This window comes from Parambassis ranga, chromosome 10 (genome assembly GCF_900634625.1).
Source record: "Parambassis ranga chromosome 10, fParRan2.1, whole genome shotgun sequence".
NCBI classification, from domain to species: Eukaryota; Metazoa; Chordata; class Actinopteri; family Ambassidae; genus Parambassis; species Parambassis ranga.
Window position 1 is genome coordinate 6,791,452 of NC_041031.1, and position 23,239 is coordinate 6,814,690.

Sequence of the window (23,239 nt, forward strand, 5' to 3'; positions counted from 1 at the left end):
TTGGAGTCACAGCACATGTCATAAGATGGGGAAGCAGAAACACACACAGATGCCCAATGCACACAGAAACATTTAGACACATAGACGCACATATGCGCGCACACACACACACACACACACACGCTTAACAGCCTTCCCTCCTGTTTTATGGCCTTGAGCGGAGAAAGGGAGAGTGAAAGTGGAGAGCAGGGACATGGATTCAGGAATGGGGAGGTGCAAAGCAAAATGAAAGAAAGAAAGGCTGAAGAGCCTAAGATGGGGGAGGAAATGAGAGAGCATGCAAAAGGGAAGGGTGGGCATGACGAAGAAAGAAGGGGCAAGCACAGAGGCGAAGGCAGAGCAGTGCGGAGAATGGGAGATGCAGTGGGCATCATATCAAAGCACCCGCTCTATCCGGCTGCTCGGACAAAGGGGCCTGTGTGAGTGTGTGTGTATGTGTAGATGTTCACATGTGCTTTAATGGGTTGATTTTGCACCTGTTGTTCCGGGGCTGCAGTTTTACAACCACATATGTAAGGAGAAAACAAAGTTTCTCAAGGGATAAGGAACCCACTTAAAGTCTTAACATTGATGGACACTGGAGATCTGTATGTACAGAAAAATGATTATAACATCTTGTGATTATTTTGTAACTAAAATATTGCAACAATGCAAAGATGTTCTGAAAAAACTTGTATCCATTTATAGTACGGTGAGTTTATTTTAGCATAGATTTCAAGATTATGTCACTGCTATTATTTGCTTAAAAGTTGAGATGTTGTTTATAACAGTAGAAAGCATTGAGGCCCTCAGTGAATCTCAGTCAAGTAGTTGAGTCCTTAGCACACCAGCTTGGTGTGCCAATAGCAGAAGTCTTCCGCTATCACACATGGAAACTTTGCACGCTGAGTCTGTAAAAATATATTATTGTATTCCTTGTGAAAGTTCACAATACTAGAAAACATTGAGTTGTTAAGCAGCAAGCATGATTCTGTTGTGTTCTCACCTTTCCTCATATTTGTGCTCTGCACCAAATCTTTTATAGCTGTTAAACGCTCCAGTGTACTTCACCAGCTAATGACTTACTTTGTATGAGCTGCTGTGGGCATTTAGTGGTACATTTTGTGTTGCAACAAGGTAATGTGATAATGAACAAAATCTTCTTAAAGACAGCAGACATTGTGTAAAACTGAGAGGAACTGCATTTATTAGTTTGGTTGCCCAGCAACCAAACTATTGTTCTTCTATGTTTATTCTGTTGTTAAAAAAATGGAGCAAACATGCTAGAATACGGATAGAAAAGGCTTGTAAGGTAAAGCCAAAGTTCATGTTAACACATTATTATACTTCCAGTACGACTGTAGTCACGTTAGATTCATTCAAGTTGGTTGGATCCTCAGAGTTGCACTCTGAACTCTTTGCACTTCTCTGGGTGACCCTGATTTCCTTCCTCCTGTTCCTCGGATTGCCTCTTGACACCTCTCATGCTAACTGAATCTCAGAACGGAAGCCATGGTGCACTTGAAAGCTCATATACCGAGGAGCTAAAACACATTGGTACTAAGAATATTCTGTCATGATGTGATGAATATTTCACAGTAGGAATATTTTTAGTGTGAGTTGTGTCTTTTCCTGATGCACACTGAAGCACTTGCTCCAGCCGGAATCTGATCCAATGGGACAGAAGTCTTAGCTTAGGCTACACTCTGACCCAAATGAGAATGTAGCACTGATGCTAATAGTCCAAGAGCAAAGCACTTTCTCTTCAAGTTTTAGCCTTATTGAGTCTTTTTTTTGTGGCCCTCAGCAAGCTTCCAGTCAGTGTGTGGAAGACATACATAGGTATGTGTGTCTTTTACAGTGTGAATATGAGCTCCTTAGCCTAGCATCAGTGCAGGGTCCTCAGGGGCTGCAACTGCTGATCCTTCACTTCTGCTCCAAGGCCTTCTTCTCTAACTCTCTCTCTCTTTTTCTTTTTCTCTCCGGTTGCCTGGCAACCTCTGTGTTTCTGAAGGGGAGGGGTTTATTTTTGTCCAGGAAAGAGGAGAAGATCGGATGGAGTGGCATGAAATGTGGATGAAGCTGTCAACATGAGATGCTTGCTCAGAGCTTAGCACGCTGGGATTCAGTGATGGTCGGGTTGAAGAGATCCTTCAGTATTTACTTAGGTTGGGCTATGACAACCTTTTATTGAAGTCAAGCAACAAAATAATTGATTTAAAGAGTTTAAGGCAATACATAATCGATGCAATGCACTGACAGATATGTTTCAAAAGAAGCGACCAAATCTTGTTGAAATAAATTCACAGGAGAATCTCAGAATTTGTCAATACTTGATGTCATCTGATGCCATGCTGCAGGCAGTAGCCTACGAGATAGATATGTTACTACCAGCCAGTATCAGTATATCAAAACTGTCTGAGAAATCAGACTGTTGACAGCTGACACATTTGTGACACAAAGGCGCTTTGGAGTGCAGAAACATGAGAGATATGTGCAGCAAGCTGAAGCTCAGTCAACATACTGTACGGTTCAATAATAAGTTCCTGAATTGTAGCAGGAAAAACAATATTTACAGGAAATACACTAGAGTGGCCTGTCACACATGAGGGCAGCATTTTGCAGTGTCTGTTTCAAATGGTTACGCTATGATTAAATATCTCTTCCCCTTGTCTGTGTATATTTCCCAGAGGAAACTAAAATGACAGTGAGAGACATTTCTTAGACTATTCATGCAAAATTACTTTTTGTTTACCACACACATGCTGGGATGTGTTTGTTTACTTCTTACACTGCTCAGAAGAGTGAGGTCAGTCTTCATATTTCCTGCAGTCCCCTGCAGTTGTGAACACTGTAAACAGATTTTGGACCGATGCAGTCATCAATTCTGCTCAACTTGATAATATACAGTTTAACCGTGTGTTGAGGGAGTTGCAGTGCTGCAGGAACATGACCCTTATGTGTTATACAGTAGTTTGTGCATTCTTGTGTTCACCATGTGCTTTTTCCAGCTGTCACATGAACTCAGCAGATGAACCCACATCAGCTGTTTATTCTAGAGGAAGTGTTCTGACTCATCTGATTGGCTAGCAGCTGTGTGTCACACTGTGGGTGTGCATGTGTGGAACTGTGCTTGTGTATGTCTGCATTCCATTGCACATACACCTTGAGAAGAGAGAATGACCACTACATTACTACAGCCAATGCTGAATCCCTTTCATCCAATGTATGTTGCAGAAGTAGGACAGCTATAGAAGGCTTTCCCAGAGGAGGCAGTGGTAGTCGGCCCGAACCTCTTTCTTTTCATCCCTAACCCTTTGATATAGTATACAGTACTGTGCAAAATCAGAGCGAGGATGCGTACTAATGTCACAAATAGAAAAAGATAGAAAAACCAAATCTGTATTGAGCATGTGCACGCTTTGCCTTTTAAGCAGCATCTGTTTCTTCTGAGAATAGAGGCTGTCTACTCCTGTCTCTTCATGTAATCCCACACTCTCTCCATGGTGTTGAGACCACAGCCCTCTGGAGACCCTTCCAGCTGCAGGACATATAGTCCACCTCAGATAGTTAGATGGAGACTCTGGTTGCATGTTTGTGGTCGTTGGCGTGTTGCTGCAGAGGTCTCTCTCCATGGTTTGGTGTGATGGATACGTCTTAAGTGCCTTAAACCTTTCTAGACCATTTACAGAGAATCATGGCTGCTAAATGAAGGTATTATACTGTCATCATTTCTTAATATCATCAGATCATGATGCCATAATGGACCAGGGTGTATGGCATGGCTACTATTAAAAAAGTATTTCCATGCTCCACGAAAAGAAGCAGGGGTATAAATGGGGATGAAGGGGGTGTAAGAGCGAATGAGAAGGACCTATGGGTTTGGAACAAGATGTTCACCTCCCTTAAGTAAGGACATAACGACTTCCATCTGAGAAATAGCCATCTCATTTTTTCGACTTCTCCTGTCTCTCATAGTGAGGGTCAGGAGTCACATATTCAGACACCCTCGTTATTAGCTGCAGGGCTTTCTTTCTGCTCCGTCTCCATGTTCTCTGCTCCTATGGCCAGCTGAGGGAAGCTGCATGCTCGGTACACTTGTGCACTGCCAACACTGATAATTTATTAGAATACACTATGCTTCTTTACTAATGTACTAAACCTGTTATATAAAGAATAAAGCAGCTAATTTAAATACACTGTTAAAATGTTGCTGCACAGTTATTCTTACTGAAAAATCTGTCAATGATATTGTTTTTCCAAAGATCTATAACTATATTACAATTACATTTTTTACATATTGAAAATAAAAATTTGAGCAACTTAAATCCCAAAATTTATTTTTTATTTATAAAGTCTTTATATCATTGTCAGGCTATATGTAATATACAAAGAAATGTCAAAATATTTATTACTAAAACATTAAGAAAGTAAGTAAAAGGAAAAACATGCATTTGAAGTAAAAATGAATATAAAAGCAAATAAAACCTTGATGATTTCCCGTTAATTTAAAGTGGTGTCTTAAAAAAGCAGAAATTGAACGAGTGCCTTTGCATATTTATGCTATTAGCTTTATACTAACTGCTTCAATGCAGCCAGCAGCTTTACCTAAATTTGTACCAAATTACTGATGACGTGAAAAACCTTCACCTGTGCTGCCTTTATTTCCAGGTGTTACAAACTTCTATGGAAAAACTGGTGCACATTATACCAGCCTGCTATCAGCCTATTACTACATGTCTCATGAATGCCAATGTTTAGGACATAAAGGTTTTTTCCATAAGGAATTAAACAATTTCCACCCGTTGTTACTGTTCGGAGCCTCTTTCTGTGGTGTTAGATTTAAAATTGCCCTGCTGTGCTGTATGTAACAAGATTGTTCCTGCATGTCGCTCAGAGCAACAGTGGGTTTATATTTTATCTCTTATGTCCCATGGCATACCAAGAGCAAGATGCCTCCTGCTCTTGGTATGCTGATTGCTTGTAGTGAACGTGTGTGCGGGTGTGTGGTGACTGTGTTAAGGTGCTACCACACTGTCTGCTCTCTGTCAACGTTGCTTCCCTTGGGCATCAGTGTTTTCCTCACAGTTCCACTCGGCTTTAACAACATGCCTCTGCAGAGGCGTTAAGACCCCGACTAACAACAGCAGTTGTAATTGTATTTGTATGTGTGGTTGTGTTTGAAGTGCATGTTCATGGAGGGACAGAGTGCTGCTTGTGTTCCTATGTGGCTCTATGTGTGTGTGCATTTTTGCTCTGTATCCCATTTTCAAGCAGGCTTGTTCATTAGGTCTGTGGGGAGATGTGCTTTTTGCTGACTTTGTTTGGTTCAAAGCCAGAGGCCCTTACTGATCAATAATGTCCCAGACCCGCCAGGCCTATGCTGATTGCCTCACTGCATAGCAGGCGCCCATTGTAACAACCGAAAAATCACACGTCAATATATCACAATTTCCCTTATTATTACCCAATCTTAATACTGTACAAGATGCTCAGCACCAGATCCAGAAGACGTGCTTTCCTAGGTGATAGCCCTTGCTGCTGACATGGGGATGGAGGTTAGAGTTGGTCAGCCCTGATCTTACTGGCCACTATGCAGCTGATAGCTGGTCTATAACTCTGACGTCCAAATTCCAGACAATGGATGTAGTACATTGTCTCACTACAAGTGAAAGCAGCATCCTATGATGTAACATACTCTGTGAGTAGCAGCAGCGTGAGTCGGCTGTTAGCGGTGCACAGTTCACTGCCAGATGTCAGTCTGCCTCGTGGACAGCAGCAGCTGAGCCCAGCCTTGTGTCACATCAAAACAGGAGTGTGTGGAACTCAGAATGTTAAATGTACCAGTGCTATGCAGATCAGATCAGCAACGTTAACTCCATAAGAGTGAAACAAAGTACATCGGCATACTTTAGGTTGGTTCTTTAAAGTGGAATTGTATGAAGAACTTATCCACAGTCAGTCTTTTATCTAGAGTAGCTGGTGGTCAGCAGACTTGGCACGTACAACAGATTAGACAGCAACGCCAAAGAAATCTTTTAACCTTGCTGCCAGACAGCGTTTCATAGCTACCTGAGTCCATTGACAAAGTTGCTTGTCTCCTTTCATGTGACGTTGGTGCTTTAACATATTACTAATGTGGAAAAAGGTCACACAATAAACTAAAGAAATATGTTATAATCTGAAATGATTGTTTTGTGAACAGTCTGCTGGTCTTGATGATCAAGTAGCTTGTCCAGAATCTAATATGACTCCACCAGGCGCAATAATTCTGGGGGCACCTCTGTCGACAGTAAGTTGCAGTTACAGTAACAGTAAGTTGTTGTTAAAAAGGCTCTGGAGTTTTTCTTTAGTGTCTGTTTTGCAGAAATAGCACAGGTTGTGTGTTTCTGTGTGGGTGTGTGCGTGTGTGCGTGCATGATTGAATCCTGTGTCGCATCTCATGGACCACAATTCACTGTACGACAGGAGGCTGGAACTTCTGATTCTATTACAGTCAGTGATGATACTTCCTAATCGTGTTTTCTCCTTTGTCACTAGGCATAAAGCTTTCTAAAACACCAATTATGCCCATAACAATATTTTGTTACGGCCTCGCTCACAGTGATAGAAGTCAGATACATCAGCACATCCTAATCTGTATCTATCTGCTCTCTCCGTAGGTCTGGACGACTGTCTCCAGCAGTACGTGAAGAGTTTCGAGCGGGAGCAGATGGGGGGAGAGCAGCTGCTGCACATCACCCATCAGGAGCTGGAGGAGCTGGGTGTCACCAGAATAGGACATCAGGAGCTCATCCTGGAAGCTGTCGACCTCCTCTGTGCCCTGGTTAGCGTCCCTTACTGATTTTAACTCTTTCAGTGGATAATGCTTTGGAAGCAGTGATATTTATGGAGGTCCTGGATGTGTTTGTAAGCCTTTGTGTCGCTCAGATATAGAATAGTAATCACATATAATAGTACAAAAAACTTTAAGGCATATTTGTCCCGTGCTAGATAGTATGGTAAACATTAACTCGAAAATATAATAGTTCATTGATTAGCTTCACAGGTAGTCACTATGTCTTCCTGTTTAAGCAAAGATGGGTTTCACTGTGCTTACTGAAGAGTGGCCTTCAGTCTGGTGACAAGTAGATATGTGAAAGTCTGAAACTTTGTTTATATTTACAGGTGTACTTTTGTTATATATAGAATAGTTATAATAACTAACTAGCAATCGACTGGCCTAAAGGCTTCGCAAAGAGCATTGCTTGTGGGTTGCCAGATGGGAGCCAGGTTACAGTGACTGAAGAATTTAAATTATTTTAAATAACAGAAGGCCACTGAGGGATGGCCTTAATTACTACAGAGACCCTGGAATATATGCTTTTGGACAGTTTTCTTCAAGCACAATGTTTCACATCTTCTTCTTTAGACAACACATCATTTGACCATTTCTACTGGTATCTGTTTTGTATTATGAGAACAAAGCTTTCTTTGACACGTCAGTGCTGTTTTGGTATTTGTGACAAAAATATTATTTATAGCAACGTGTATCTAGATTTTGATTGTTGTTATTGACTTTGGTTTGAAAAATGTCAAGAGAAAAACCTTCAATTTTTTTGGCCCTGTATGCTTCCTCAGTCACTGTTGACTATATGTGCAGTGGCCCTGCTCAGGATTAGAGAATTAGTGGGAATTAGGTGCTACTCTCCCAGAGAGAGAAAGAGAGGGAGGGGAAGTAAGGGTGAGAGGGAAAGAGAGAGCGAGAGAGAGAGAGAGTATGTAGCAAGAGTATGCAGGATGCACCTTATCTCTCAGGCACACATGGCTGGATTAGTTAGGGCTGTTTGAGTGTGTGCGTGTGTGTGTGTGTGCATGTGCGCACGCGCGTGTGCATGCTAATCAGCACCTCTTCTCATTCAAATGTTCCAGCATGGGAATGAGTGTCCCAGAGTAACAATCACCATATGTCCTGGAACTGGACACACACATTCGTAAACACACACAAATTTAAGGATGCCAAGTAGACAATAGGAAGGCAAGAAAAACTAAAACTACTGCTGCGGCCATGTTTACTTTTATGTTCATTTGTGTAGTATCATTCCTATCAAATATGAATACTATACATACATGTATCTATAAGGGAAAAAATAGGCAGTCAGACAGGGTTAAATATTAACATCCAGGGCTAACTATGAAAATATTCCACCATTGGTGAATCACTGATGTGCTTCATTGTTTATCTTTGTGTGTACAGACAGATTAGCTGTAACATGTTGGATAAAGATAATCTGTTTAAACTGCTGGCTGGTCTACAAGTTGTCTCATCATGCCACTGCTCATTCCTTGTAGACTCTGTTATTGAGTCCATCACTTATCTTGGTGAATGCAATGCTATTGATAAACTGCATTGCCAACACCATAATAATAATAATAGTTTCAGAACCATGCAATAAACTCCTTAGGTAAAGGAGCTCTACAGTATCTGTCGAGTCTGAATATTGGGTTAGTAAAGGTGGAGTCGGTGTCCTCTGCATCACACAGGAACAGCTATATGCAAGATTTGAGCGTTGACTGAGTTTAGGGTCTTGCTATAAGTGTGAAAAAGACCCTTCTTTTTTGCCTAAAGCATTTGTGCTAAATAGGTTTCTTGTGCTTTTTCAGCCAGATGTGTCAAGAAATTAGGCCAAAGAACAAAATGAATGCTCGTGCCACAATCTAAACTGAAACACAAAGAGTGATTTTTGCAACAGAAAGTTACTTATTTTATTTTTTTCATGTTCAGAACAAAAGATCGTTCAGGGTGAACTTCAAGCCTCGATTTGTGGATTCGTTTTTTTTTATCTTTTAATTTATAATAAAATTTATAGGGAATCAAAGCACCAGGAAGAAAAGCAACACAACATGGATATTGACAAGTTTAACAACTCTGAAACCTTTAAATATCTTGGCATCATTTCTAATAATAATGATGTTGTGTTATCACACAGATGAGTCACTTGATGAACCAGTGTTGGTTCCTCGAGTCGTCAGTGCTACCCCGTGACTCCCAAATTGATTTTTCTTATCTTCTAAGTTACTTGAAAATAAATTCGCCATGATTTCTATTTCTTTTCATCACTCCCTTCTCTCCTCTGTCTTTGGTTAATGGTCTTTAAAATGTTATCTGTTTCAAGGTGGTTTGGAACACTCTAATAGAAGAAACCATTACAAACAAATCAAACCACACGCAGTTTTGTAAATCGTATTCTGTTTTTAAGCATAATTTCTGCCCCTGAGCTGTAAATGGATGTTTATAAATCAAAGAAAACAGCAGTGGTTTCAGTTCAGATCTGGCAGTAGAAAATGGAGGTACTTTGGATAAATAAGAAAAAAAACTGCAGTACACTTTTAAATGTAATCATTATACAAAACTCATCTGCCCATAATGAGCACTTGGATCATCCAAGCAGAAAGCAACATATATGCACAATCAATACTCTTCTGATTAATTGATGCTCAGCATTTTGTTATGAGTAATGTACAAAATAATTAGACAATGGAAGACACGTGTCATAAAGGATGCTTGTGTGTGTGTGTTGTGTGTGTGTGTGTGTGTGTGTGTGTGTGTGTGTGTGTGTGTGTGAACAATTGCAGAAATATCAGCAAAGAGGGGAGGCTACTCCACACATTGCTGCTATGGCAACCGCATTGATATCGGGGTGGGGGGATACTCTAATGGCATCACCCTCTTACTGTATTGATTTGACACACACAAGCACAATTATGCATGCACTGCTACAACGATACACACACACACAAATGTCATTCAGACAGTCGACATAGGGCTTCATTCCCCCACTACATCTCAGCGCTTTGTCCCCTGGAAGGAGCTGCACACTCCTTTAGTTCAAATCGTATGACAGTCTAATTACTGCTATGCAAATATGTGCACTCTAAGTACATGTATACATCTACATTCACACGGAAAACATAAGATTATGGAGAACACAGTGTATGCATGACCCAGTTTCAGTGAGATACATAGTCGGGTGCTCTCTCTCCCTCTCTCTCCCTCTCTCTCCCTCATGTCTTCTGCCTCTTTAGTTCCTCAGTTGCCTCATTTCTCCCTCTCTCTCTGCTGCCATTGTGAAACCCTCTCTCTCTCCTTTGTAGTCACAGTGGTCGTGACTGTGTAGAATAGATCTAGAGGCAGAGGAGGAATAGATACGTCTAGCTCAGCCTGTGCATCTGACTAGATGTGTGTGTGTGTCTCTGTGTGTAGCCTTTGTGTCAGCAGGAATCAGGCTCTGTCAGGCAGGACATGACTGGAGGTGCCTTGGGACGCTGAGCGCAATGTGGCTCAGTGGATCTGTATGTGTGTGTTTATTTTAAACAGTCACAGAGCTGTAATGGGCTAGTCTAACAGCACAGTTTTCTAATATGATGGGAAAAGTTAATGGTTATTCTCAGATCAGTTCAAATTAGTTCATGCCATTAATTTCTGTTTAAATCATAAGAAATAAGGTCTGTACTTTGGCGATAAAAGGAATGTATAATATAGGTAATTATTCCATATTCATATCATCTGGAAGTGGTTTTATTTGCTGACCGAATCACTGCACCTTATCCGATGTAATCGGTGATTCTACACAAAATATTGACTTGGCAAGCAACATGGTGGTATGAGAAATATGTATATCACACATAGGACATTTATAAATCCCTCTTTTTGTATTTTTGTTACAATAATAATAACTACCTTATGTCTCTGCATGGAGATGGCTCAACCCAAGTCTTTAGTGAGACTGTTATTGTTACTTTTTCATTAATGCCTGTTTGTTCAAATAATATCCTGTGGTTTGTTTAACATCGATAAACTATGGAGACAAACAAGTTAGCTCAGCCTATTCAGGGAGAAACGGCTTGCCATAAGTTAAACATGCAAAATACAACATATTTAAACACAATTCCAGTCTTTAGGGTGGTATCTAGTATTGTTTCCATATTGCTGAATTACAAGGGGATTTATACTGTTTATCCTCCTGTACATCTAGGCTGATTAGGCTCTTTTCCTGTTTGTCTTTCAGAACTACGGCCTAGAGACAGAGAACCTCCGGACTCTGTCCCACAAGCTAAACGCTTCAGCGAAAAACCTCCAGAACTTCATTCTGGGCCGGCGGAGGGGTGGACACTACGATGGACGAGCTTCTCGGAGGCTACCCAATGATTTCCTCACTTCAGTGGTGGATCTAATTGGTGCAGCCAAGAACCTGCTTGCCTGGCTCGACAGGTACAGCTGACACCTCAGAGAGAAATACAGTAGATATTAGAAATTTACTACCTAACCCCCTAAACATTTTTCCGTGCTTCATATCCATGCATGTACACATCCAGACTTCAGACACCTGGTGGAAACAGTGGGTTAAATATCTAAACAAAAGGACACATCAGTAGGAATAAGCCGCGTTTTGAATGGTCTTATTTCTTAACAGTTATCTTATAACTAGTGGACCAGTTGTGCTTGGACTATACATATATAATTAGACATTGCTTTTAGGTTTTTCAATTCTTTTCAAATTTGTACTTATCAGTATGAGAGGAAAAGGACCTTTCTTCCTCTTGTGTCGGTTTTAAGAACTTAAATAACCATTTTAAGTCAGACATGTACTTTTATATATTATTTAGTCACATCAAAATTGCAGATGTAGAGATACAGGATGATTTTTTTTATTTTTTTTTACGCATCTGAATCATTTAATCAGTTTAATCTTTCTTTTTAATGTTTCTCTTTTGTTCCAGGTCTCCATTTTCCAGTGTGACCGAGTATTCATTACTGAAGAACAACATTGTACAGCTCTGCTTAGAATTAACCACCATTGTACAACAGGTACTTTCATTCAAAAACACACACGATTGCACACATCATGCGTCCAGTTTCTGTATTCATTACACTAAAGGTCATGCTCTGAATTGAAAGGGTACATTTAAAGTGGGTTTTTGATTGAGTCAATCAATATGGATGTGGTGCTATTTCTGGCTAACAGCTCATTCCTATAGATTTGTGTGGAACATATGTCTGTTGCCACAGGCTGTTTGCAACGTTACTGATGGGATGAGTAGGTCTCACTATGACATGGAAGCGACATACTCATCAAACTCATTCCCAGCTTAACTTATCAGGCTCTGATGGAGATTCAAGGCCTTCCATCCCTTCATTCTCTGTCCTCCATATACACCACACTGCACACACATTAAAAGAAAAATAAAGCTGGAGTTGCATGCAGACACACGCTGATACTGTAGACATCTCATTGTTTGGACAGAAACTATGTCTGCTCTCTTGGACCTCATCCATGTCCTCCCAGTAAGAGCCTGCTTAGAGTGTGTGTGTGTGTGTGTGTGTGAGTGTTTGTACTTGTGCCCAGAGTGAGTCCTGGAGCTGAGGAGATAACACCTATCCCCTCTTGCAATGGCCAAAGGAGAGCAAAGAGAAAGGGGCCACCGTAGGTCCACAATGGGCCAAATGAACATGTGGCTGCCAGGGTGCAGTGAGACAGACAAAGGTGGCAGCACTGCCTGCACTAATGCATCAAACAGATGAATTAATTGCTACCATGCACATCTGGTGGATTGAGTGGGCTGCTTTCCCAGAAATAGATTAACTATCAGCTATCGTTAAATAACAATCTGTCATTTTCAAATAATGTCATTTCCAAATCCTGAGGAAGGCCGTGAAGTAGATTCAGAACTGGCCAATTCATTGCATTAGTCTGCCTACATTGTGAAGTAATGTGCATAATGCGGAAGGGTAGAAACAAAACAGCTGACTGCTCATGTTCTCCACAAGTCATCCATTTCTTCCTGCTGGACATCTCATTTCTCTCATTTCCTTTGTTCCTGGTTGTTATATTTGGAGGAGAGAGATATTCAAGCTACTGTGCGGATGTTTCCTCCATCTCATGTAGCCTTTTTCTCTCCTTCCCTTCCTTTACAGGACTGCACTGTGTATGAGACAGAAAACAAGATTCTTCACGTGGTAAGTTTTTGCTCTGCAAAAGAAAAAGATTGAACACGTACACCTCTATGAATAATGATGTTTTTAGGCTTGACAGATGAAAACAAATCTACAATTTTGAAGATCAGGAAGTTATAATGCTCACTTCTATCTGCATGTTTACATCACACTTGTGAAGGATGACATTCAGTTTATTTCATTATATTGGAAAATTGTTGCTTATTAATTTATATAGACAGTTTCACTTCTCCATAAGCTGCTGGCTCATTGCACAAATTACCTTTCCCTTTTTTACATATTTGTGTCAGTTGTCACACAAAATCTTTGTTAGTTAGTCCAAACTACTCTTCCAGCGGCTTGAAGAAAGGTTTCCCATCAGACATAGACTTTTGCAATTACAAAAAAGCATTTGGACAAACAGCATTAAATAAACATGTACATTTGAGTGCACTTCAGTGGAAATTGATTTTATGTGCTTCACTTTTTGGTGTGTGTGTGTGTGTGTGTCAGCCCATTGTGTATTTTTGTTGGAATTTGTGGCACAAATTTGTGCATGTTAAAGTGCGCCTGAGGCTTTTTGAGAGCTTCAGCATACCCAGTGTGTGTGTGTGTGTGTGTGTGTGTGCATGTACGGCAGAGAACTGTCTGCGTCCACGTGTGAAACCGAGTGAGCAGCTAGTGTCTGATCTGGGCTGACAGTTGGATAGGGACACTTCCTGCTGCCATTCAAGGTCAGGTGGAGGGAACCAAATAAAATGTTGGCAGGGGGATTCTTCTCAGAAAAAAATACTGAGAAGGAAATACTGCTGCTCACCTCCTGTCAATAAATGGTATTATGCAAGTAACGGTGCAACCACAAGGCTCTGTTTAAACTATGTATGTAGACACACACTCCCATCCAAAGCAGACACCCCTGAGCTTTTCGGTTGACGTATCATGGCTGTCATCTGACTCTGTTGTTAAAAGCTTGATAATAACACACGACAATGACATCAGGGAAATTCAAATCTTTAAATAGCTCCACATGTGTGCACACACACACACACAAACAACCCTCAGTGCCAGACTAAAAGCTGCACAAAGCTGCACATGACAAAGTCTGTTATGTGTGGGAGGTTTATGTGTGAAACAGCTAGATATAAAAAAAGGGGGGGGGGGGTCTTAGAGGCAGCCTTTTTGCTGATTGTATTTTTTTTTAACCAAATAATATATAGCTCAAGATGTGGAAAAGTGTGTTTAATTATTTAAATTATTGCATATTCTGAATGTGTATACTGTCAACACAGATGAATCATAAAACACATTTGCCTATATAATGTGATTATAGTAAAGCACTTCTACATGACACATGCTGTCAAAGTATGATGTCAGTGCCCTCTTAGCTTAGTGAACCAATGATGAAACTCCAACTACTAACAACTAGTGAATAAGTTTCAATTTTGGTTTAGTGCACGTGGAACGCTTGGGGGTCAGAAACAAAATTCAACAGGGAAATTTTGACCTCCAGTTGTATCTGGAATGCAGCATAAGGCAGCAGTCATTTAATGCGGGGTCCTTTCTTTGTTCTAGACTTGGCTGTCCAGTAAGTGGTCCAGAGCTTCCTGGAAAAATGACATCAATATCATGGTCAAAACAACAACTGAGCTTCTCCTTTATCTTGGGGAACAGGTAGCTGTGGAGCAGTGTGCCAAATCAGCTGAACAGGGCAGGTGTACTGGCTCGGAGTTTAAATTTGGACACCTCTTGCGTTGGCAAGGATCAATTACCTAATGTAGCGATATGCTGAGAGTGATGAGTGATGTCTGGCAAACTAACAGCTAAATGGCTACCAACAATCATCCTACTCATCCTTATTATTTTACAGACCTGCAGAGAAATATAGTTGTACAGCTCCTCAGCATCTGTTGTGATTTACTCCCACATTAAAATGCTGCTTACATGTTAATATTATGTTAATAATATGTTATCATGTTAATATAGAAAATACAAAGTAAATACTTTTGCTTTTGCTAAAATTCTAAATGCATGGATTTGATCCAGACAGACATTCAGTATGTAAGAGTCCCCAGTATCCATCCAGCATGGGGCACGGAGACTGTTTACTGTAGTGGTAGTTGTACGCTTCTTAGCTTCTGCTCAATAATGCAAAACTCACTGCTACTCCGCTCTCCTCTAGACAACGGCCTGCAGCAATCAGAAGGACAGGGGTAGTGTGTGTGTGTGTGTTAGAGAGAGAGAGGGAGATAAGATATGAGCATGTGTGAGTCTGTGTGTCTGATGGAGCGTGAAGTGTGTATGAGCGAGTGTTTTTATGTGCATGCATGCATAAGGATGAGAGGAATTACATAAGACTGTCCTAGTTGTGTGTTTTCCCTTTCCCTTGTTTTCTCCCCCTTTTCTCCCTGACTCTCCCTCCCGCCTAACTGCCTTTCTGTTCTTCTCTTCTGCTTTCTTTCTCCCCCCTTTCCATCTTCCCCTGTGCCTGCTGCAGCATGTGTGTGTGTGTGTGTGAGCATGCATGTGCATATGATGCATTATGCAACCCTGCATGTGTGTGTGTGTGTTAGCTGGTGAACAAGAGAGAAGGTTTGAGTCAATGAAGAAGAAAGTGCTTAAGAGAATGAGAATGAGGAAGGTGCTGGTGTTGGTGGTGAGGGGGGGGGCTTAATCCATTTAGCAGTGTACTATGTCTGCCTTTCTGTTTGACTGCTCTTAAATCTCACGCCAGCCAGCCAGCCACATAAGTTAACTTCCCTATAATCTGTGCTCTGATGCTCTGGAGGCGTGTCAGATCAAGGCCGGGTGTGTGTCAGAGCTGGAAGATTCTCCACACTGGTGACTGGCCTTTTGTCTCCCAGCCCCCGTGTTAATCCCAGGTCAACACTGTTAGTCCAATGATCAAAGGGGAGCACAAGCAGAGACACAATGTCGTCACACACTGTGGTATCCAGCAGATTTTATGGGCTATTTATAGCTTTATATACTTCCTTTTCTTTTTGTTATTATGTTTTTGTCTAGTATTGGTGTCTAACAGTTCTTTGTGTCATATTACATAATGAGCATGGCTTGACTGGCACGTTATAACTGTATAAACAGACAGTGTACAAATAAGTGACCCAGAAAGGTGTGTGTGTGTGTGTGTGTGTGTGTGTGAGCAGGAAACAGTGAGAGACATAGAATGAGTGAGAGCATCACATAGCCAGCTCACTGAAGATTCTCCACCTTTTCCCTCACACTGCATGAATCATAGACTCTGAGCTATGGTGTGTGTGTGTGTGTGTGTGTGTGCATTATATGTGTGTTATGGGTGTGTGATCTCCTGTGCTCATTTTGTTACTGTAATCCAGTAATTGCTCATTAGGATTGAGATCAGAAGATTATTTTATACAGGGTTCATCACTGTCATCCTGCTTGTGTGAAGATACTGTATGCCTGTTACATTTCAGCGTGCGTGTTTGTGTGTGTGTGTGCATGATATGACGCAGGATAACCAGATAACTATAAAAACCCCCTGCAATCAGTCAGCTAACATTAGAAGGCAGAGATGTCGCTGATAATAAATTAGCTGGCATGCGTGACCAAGCAGACAAATAGCCTGAAAAGCAGACGAGGTTTATTTAGAAGAAAGACAAGGTGAAGCCATGCTTTGTATTTGGCATATCTGCTCAGATGCACTCAGATGGGGTAATATGTATTAGGCGTATAGGTGCAGCATAAAGAAAAAAAATATCCACTCTACAATGTGTCTGGATTTATTAAGTTGATGCGGACAGAAAAAATGGCCTGTATCTTCCCCAACCAAAAATACAGATAACAACAAATAGAAACTGTACTCTGTAATTTAGATGTTAGAAAATGTCATCTGGGCTCCTCGGGCCTGGCTAGTATATCGCTGATGTGTTGTTCTGTCTGTGACAGAGTCTTGTGGGCATGCCTGCGGACAGACTGTGACAGGAAACAGTTTGTGTGCTGGAGTGATGGAAGTGGCGATGTGGAACAATCTGATGAAATGATGTCTGTTTCACCTCCTCCAGCTAGGTCACAGCATCCCTCGCGGACCTAAACCAATCTCAATAACTTTCTGTCTTTCTCTTTTTGTCTCTCTCTTTCTTTTTTCCCTCTCTTCCTTTCCTCATTTTTCTTCCTCTGCTCTATTTTCCTCCATCTCCAGTGTAAGACCTTAGCGGGGATATGTGACCACATCATCTCTCTGTCATCTGACTCTCTAGTCTCTCAGTCGGCCCACCTGGAGGTGGTCCATCTAACCAGCATCATGCCCAATGAAGGACTGGTAAGGACACACTAAAGGACTCACACCAACATTTAAACCAAGTTTCACTGCTCTATTTACAATTTAAAATGCTTGTTGTCACAAATCCCCACAGAAGTAGGTGCCAACACGTATTATTACCTTGGATCAACAGCGGGATTTAGCAGCTTTTACTCATGAATTTCTGACCCACATGCATTCTTCTTATTCAGTGAGAAGACACTTTCAGCACAAATGCTGTGGTTACCACGGTGCTTGAATGCTCTTTTTATTCTGAAATTAACAAGTATATGTTGTTATTTTCATTCAACATGTCGTTTTTTTAGACATATTGACAATGGAAAACATCACATCAGGCTAGAAGTGTTACATTGTGAAAAATAAATGAAAAAAAAAATCATCCCCTTAAATCCTGAGGTGTACTGGACAATGTTTAAGGGCTTGAAAAGAGATGGATGAAATGTGTGGTTGTTTTGATTGCACTGAAGATAAAAGCCAAAGTAGGTCTTAGTGGGCTTTTCAAAATGTGAACGGCGCTAAGTAAACAACAAATTATTTAGTAACTAAAGAGCAGGTATTTTTCTATCAGTGAGTACAGATATAAAAAATGAATGAGACTATAGAATCGTGTGCTTTGCAAGTTTGCTATTTAGCCATTCGAAGGTTAAATATGTCAGTGTCATTTCTATTAAAAAACTTTTCATATTAGTCCTTTAAATTGTCACCCACCTGTAACTTAAGTCAACCCTACGTCAGCTATTCACAAAACAGAAAATATCCCTATGTGTCCATGTGTTTCTATGTGTACTCTGTCTTTCACTGAATCCTGCCTCCCTGCCACGTGTGCTTGTGTTTCAGGGGATGTATATCAAATCAACATATGATGGACTCCACGTTATCACTGGGACCACAGAGAATGTGAGTTTTTGTTTTACTCAGCGAGAAACATGACACTCCACCCACTGCAATGTCGCAATTTATCATATTTCACTATTGCAATAAATCCTCAGTTTGTCCATTTTCTGTCCTCCAATCTCTGCCTGTGCAGTCTCCAGCAGACCAGTGTAAGAAGATCCATGCAGGAGATGAGGTGATCCAAGTCAACCACCAGACAGTGGTGAGTTAGAACGCTGCCAAACACAGCACTGTGGCTGTGCTTACACACTGCAGACTGTCTTTTGTTCTCCATTCTGTCTTTAAGTGGTGTCAGAGAACATGATGTCAGCCTCTACCACCACTGCCACTGCCACCTCTGCCTCTTTGGTGCTTCCTGTCCTGTGCCTGTGTCACTATCTAGGCTAATTAGGTTTGCAGCAGGAGCAGATTATAGGATGATTGTTACAAGACCTTTATTCAGTCCACAGTGATTGTCAGCCAACAATTTGTTCCCTTTGTTGTAGTTAAGCCCTGGAGGAGGCGTCTGGTTTGAAATGTGAACCCATGTTCCACTTTCTGACTTGAATACTTTTCGAATTTTCTGCCTTCAACTCATCACATCACAGGGAAGCAGAAAAATGGGCAGCTATTTTAAATGGAATGGTGCCTTGTGACAGCATGTGATGTGAGCTTGCTGTCTCTTGCCTGTGCTGTCGATTCTGGCACAAACAATTTGTTCCAGCGTTTATTTGAGATTTCTGAAGTGGGGGGAAAAAGGTTGTGTCTGTGTGTCTTCTGTGTGCTTTTTGTGTCAGTATTTCTTCGTACGTCTCGATAGGTGCTGCTCATGCGAAAGCATGCATGCAGAGCGCTGGGGAGCGGCGTTGATTGACACGTGAGGGAGGTGCGTGTTATCTCCCTCTCTCTCTCCTCGGGGTGACAGTGCAGATCGCACCCTGCCAGGCTCTCAGCTCCAACCCTTCATTACTCCCTCAGCTAGACCCTCACCACTCTGATCCCTCACTCTGGGGGAGGAGATAAGCAGAGGGGAACAGAGGTGTGTGTGTGTGTGTGAATGGTGGGGAAGTGGGCTGAAAGAGTCAGGGGATGCTGAAGCTGAGGCAGAGCTGGGAGAGTGGGGTAAAAAAAGGAGGAGGAGGATGTAAATCAGGACTTGGAGAAAAGAAGAAGCAGATAAAAATAAAAGAAGGGCGAGAGCGGCGGAGGGAAGTCTCTCGTCAACACAGCTCTGCGTTCAATCCTAAGTTGAGCTGTTAAGGAGGAACGATGGATAGCAGCAAACTCTCTGTCAACATCACTGCTGATAAGTTCATCTAGTCAGACTCTAATTTTAAAAAGTAAATTAGTGTGAACAAACAAATTCCATTACATTTTAGAATCATTATGTAGGCCTATCCCACACATTTAGCAACAGTGCTGCCTTCATGTCTATGCATGAGCTTTGTTTGAGACCCACTTCAAAACAGGAGTTGCAGTTTTTAGCTCGGCTTCTCCTCTGAGGTAAAATGTGGAATTTGCTCAAATAACAAACTGATTGTTTGAAGAGGCAACATAATTATGTGGAGGTAATCGCATCTGGGAAAATAATGAAGACCCCTGGGATTTGAAAAAAAAAAAAAAAAAAAAAAAAAAGCTCTCCAGCAGCAGTTCTATTATTATTTTTGGTAGGTCTCTTCCTGTTTCCCTTTGCTCTCTGTGTATTTGCATAACAGAACAGTTCTAAACTGGGCTGCTTAAGATTGACTTTGTGATAGTATACATTGTAAAGGTGACCACTGTTACTGTGCCATGAGTAACTCCACTGTTCTGGTGGATCTGAAAACACTGACTTTGATCAAGGCCAAGCTCAGGTCGCTTTTAGTTTATTTAAATCAGGATTCCCCTCTGTGGTTTCTGGCATGGAAACATGCTTATTCACTGTCTAATCAAGAGCTAGATAAAGAGATTGTCACCAGCTTTTTATCTGTCTGCTCAACCTGAAACTACAGCCAGGAGAGGATTAGCTTAGCTTAGCACAGAGATAGGACGTAGGGTGACAAAGCTTGTCTCAATAAACAAGATATGATGTATTAATTAGTGACTTTAGAGGGATTTTTAAAAAAATCTTTTAACTCTTTTCTTTCCAGTCTCAATTCCCTAGCTGTATTGTAGTGACTTTATGCTAAACTTGACAGTGGTGCAGACACCATGCATGTTGTTACTGTCAGTCCACCTGGAGCACATGCTACATAAAACCATAGTATCTACAGTCCACACTGATACACACTGTCTTTTTTTTACTGAAAGCCTTGGCAATTCACCTTAACATTTTTAAAGTTCACCATGTCCTAATATACCCTCTATCTGGTTTCAGTGGGCAGAGCAGAACAGCAGATACAGTAGAGACTTATTGGATTCAGACTCTTGTAGTAGATTGAACTCTGATTTAACTCTGAACTGGGCCAAAGAGAACAGAAACCGGGCCAGTGCAGGCCGACACAGGCTGGTCATCATTATGTCAGGAATAAGGTCAGCAGCTGTGTGTGTGTGTGTGTGGATGTATGTAAGTGTGTGAGCCTGTGTGTCTGTTTGTGGCCTCTGTGGACACTTCCAGTAGCTCAGACCAGTGTAGCCAATCAATGGCTTTGACGAGTACTTCAAGCTCTGGAGACAAGCTGGCCACAACCACCACGATGAAACACTGCAGTCAGCACTCCTGCTCTTTCACCATCTCCCTCCAGCTCAGAAATGACTGGGCCACTCTCTACTTTCATATGGCTCTATGTTAGACTACTGGTCTGTAGCCATTTTGCTGCACAGTCATTTTTTGACTGGTCTTTTTTTTGCATAGCTAGAGTGTTACCTGTTCCTAAATAGACTCTATGCAGCATTGGGTAGGTCTTTACTTTAATATCAAATAAATCATAGTACCAGAAATGTGTCAGAAAATGTATAGTATTTGGCACTTTACCTATAGAATGTTTTAGTCAAAATTGAAAATCCAGGCCTGTCTAATGTTATTGTAACAGGATAATTTCCTTTTGCTGGGGCATTTGTACATAAGAATATATATATATATATATATGTCCATGTTGTATAAGCCATGGAAAAGATTTTTCACTACTGCTGATTGCTTGTAATGGTAATTTATAGAGGTATCAGTCTGTATAGCTGTCATCTTTCTTCTTGACATGATGCCATATTTTAGATTGTTTCTTTCTCTTTATTATAACTCCTCCTCTTGTTGTCAAGGATTGAGAGATGGAGGACACAAATGCAGACTTAGCCAGAGGTGAAAACAAACTCAGTTCCTTTAATACTAGCCAGGGTTCGGTACACGGGTGATCAGTCAGCGTGGCAAAGGTACAAAGAACAAAAGGCAAAACCGTAGACAGGAATCCAAACAGGGTCAAAACACAAAGAATCCAAAACTCAGGGCTGAAAGCTGAAACATCAAATTACTCACAGAAACCAACTGGCTGAAGAAAGGCTGGAACACTAGGATTACTCCCAAAACGAACTGGCAACAAGAGGGAGGAAACACACAGACTTTATACACAGGAGGGCGGGAAGACAATAGGACACAGGTGAGGCACACTAGGGCGGAGCAGGTAATCACAGGAGGGGGGAGGGAGCACACATGAGGAACGGGAAGTCAACAGACCTGAAACACAAGGGAACTAGTGAAATACAAAATAAAACAGGAAGTGACTAGTAAAACTAGAACTAATGCAAACAGAAAATGAACTGCAAAATAAAAGACCTGGCTGAAACCATGACACTTGTTGCAGGTTTTCAGCACATTAGATGCATGAGTTTGAAAAGAGGGCATTTATGAAAGAGGTTGTTAGACTTAGAGTCATTCCAATGGATCTGTTCCCCATGTGGAACTTATAAAAACACAGCCTGAATGGCCGTTCTCTTTCCATGTGATCTATCAGTGCCTATATAAAACATATACATTGGTTTATGGTGGTTGCTTTGGTATAGCCCGGTGTTTGTGTGCTCCTCAGGTGGGCTGGCAGCTGAAGAACCTGGTGAATGCTTTGAGAGAGGACCCATGCGGAGTCATCCTCACGCTGAAGAAAAGGCCCCAGAACACCCTGAGCTCCACGCCAGCTCTGCTCAGGAACGTGCGCTGGAAGCCACTGGGCCTGCAGGTAAACACTAACATTACACAGCTATGAAATATGAGTGAGAGTGCAACTGTTGTACATTCTGCACAACAAATGTACTCACAGAGGTAGAAGAATTGAACACTACATGTAGTAAAGTGTGCAGCACCTCTATCCTTGACTCACTCTGTTTTTCCTGCCCACACTCTGCATTCTCCTGCTGCCGTTTTAAACAAATATTTTCAAAGGAAACATATCCACTGTTTGACCTTGCATCAATCCTCCTGTTGATCGTTCGACAAATCTGTTATTTTCACTGCCTGTCTTACTGCTGACACAGTTCAAAGCCATTCACAAATTTCATGGTACCAGAAGCAGATTTTTCATCATTCAAATGTTGATAGTGAAAGAGAGAAACAAGTTAATTAAATCTGTGCCTCAGTTTAGTTTTGTGTGAATGATTTAAATGGTGTATGGGCTGAACTTTTGCTCAAGAGCTGGTTGTATGGTGCAATACAAGGTCACCATCCGAGCTCCCACTCCCACATTCATATTTAGGTCCTCATTCATTCAATCTTCGCCCCAGAGAATATCTCCTTTTCAAAAGAGAGTAAATGTTTAATGCACTGTAAATCTAAAAGGTGGAATGCTTGTTCAGGGGCTTACTGCTCAAACATGTTTCACTTAGGGGCACATACTTCTGTCATTCATAACCCAGAAATATCACTCAACTAATTTTGGCAAACACAAAGGACAAGCTGTGCCGAGACATTCGAACGTCAGGGTTAGACGAGGCCGAGTCGGATGCTGGCTGAGCGCTTTGTGAAGCAGTGTGTGGCCGTCTTCTCAGGCTCCTGTGCTCCATAGCTGTTATTTTTAACTTCGCATCAGGCTAATTCATTTACATGTTACATGCATGCCTTGGTTTCTGTTCAGTGCTCAGCTGCTCTTTGCCTTTTTCTTGCTCTGTTTTTTTTTCCAGTCCATAATTCTGTTGTTTCTGCATGTGAGCATATAAGCAAA

At 41.3% G+C, this 23,239-nt stretch overlaps 1 protein-coding gene across 3 annotated transcripts in view; it reads left to right on the forward strand.

The window, feature by feature from the left end:
• The window catches only part of LOC114442435 (connector enhancer of kinase suppressor of ras 2), a 42,909-nt gene that overhangs the window by 3,576 nt on the left and 16,094 nt on the right, over positions 1-23,239 (forward strand). For 2 of the 3 annotated variants that reach the window (XM_028415970.1, XM_028415972.1), the window contains exons 1-5: positions 12,869-12,976; positions 17,127-17,246; positions 18,084-18,143; positions 18,274-18,342; positions 22,115-22,261. In XM_028415970.1, coding sequence (XP_028271771.1) covers positions 12,884-12,976; positions 17,127-17,246; positions 18,084-18,143; positions 18,274-18,342; positions 22,115-22,261 — 489 coding nt within the window. In that variant the 5' untranslated portion in view covers positions 12,869-12,883. Of the gene's footprint in view, positions 1-6,641; positions 6,806-11,027; positions 11,231-11,739; positions 11,828-12,868; positions 12,977-17,126; positions 17,247-18,083; positions 18,144-18,273; positions 18,343-22,114; positions 22,262-23,239 lie in introns of those variants that run through there. The other variant, XM_028415973.1, reaches the window with a different exon arrangement.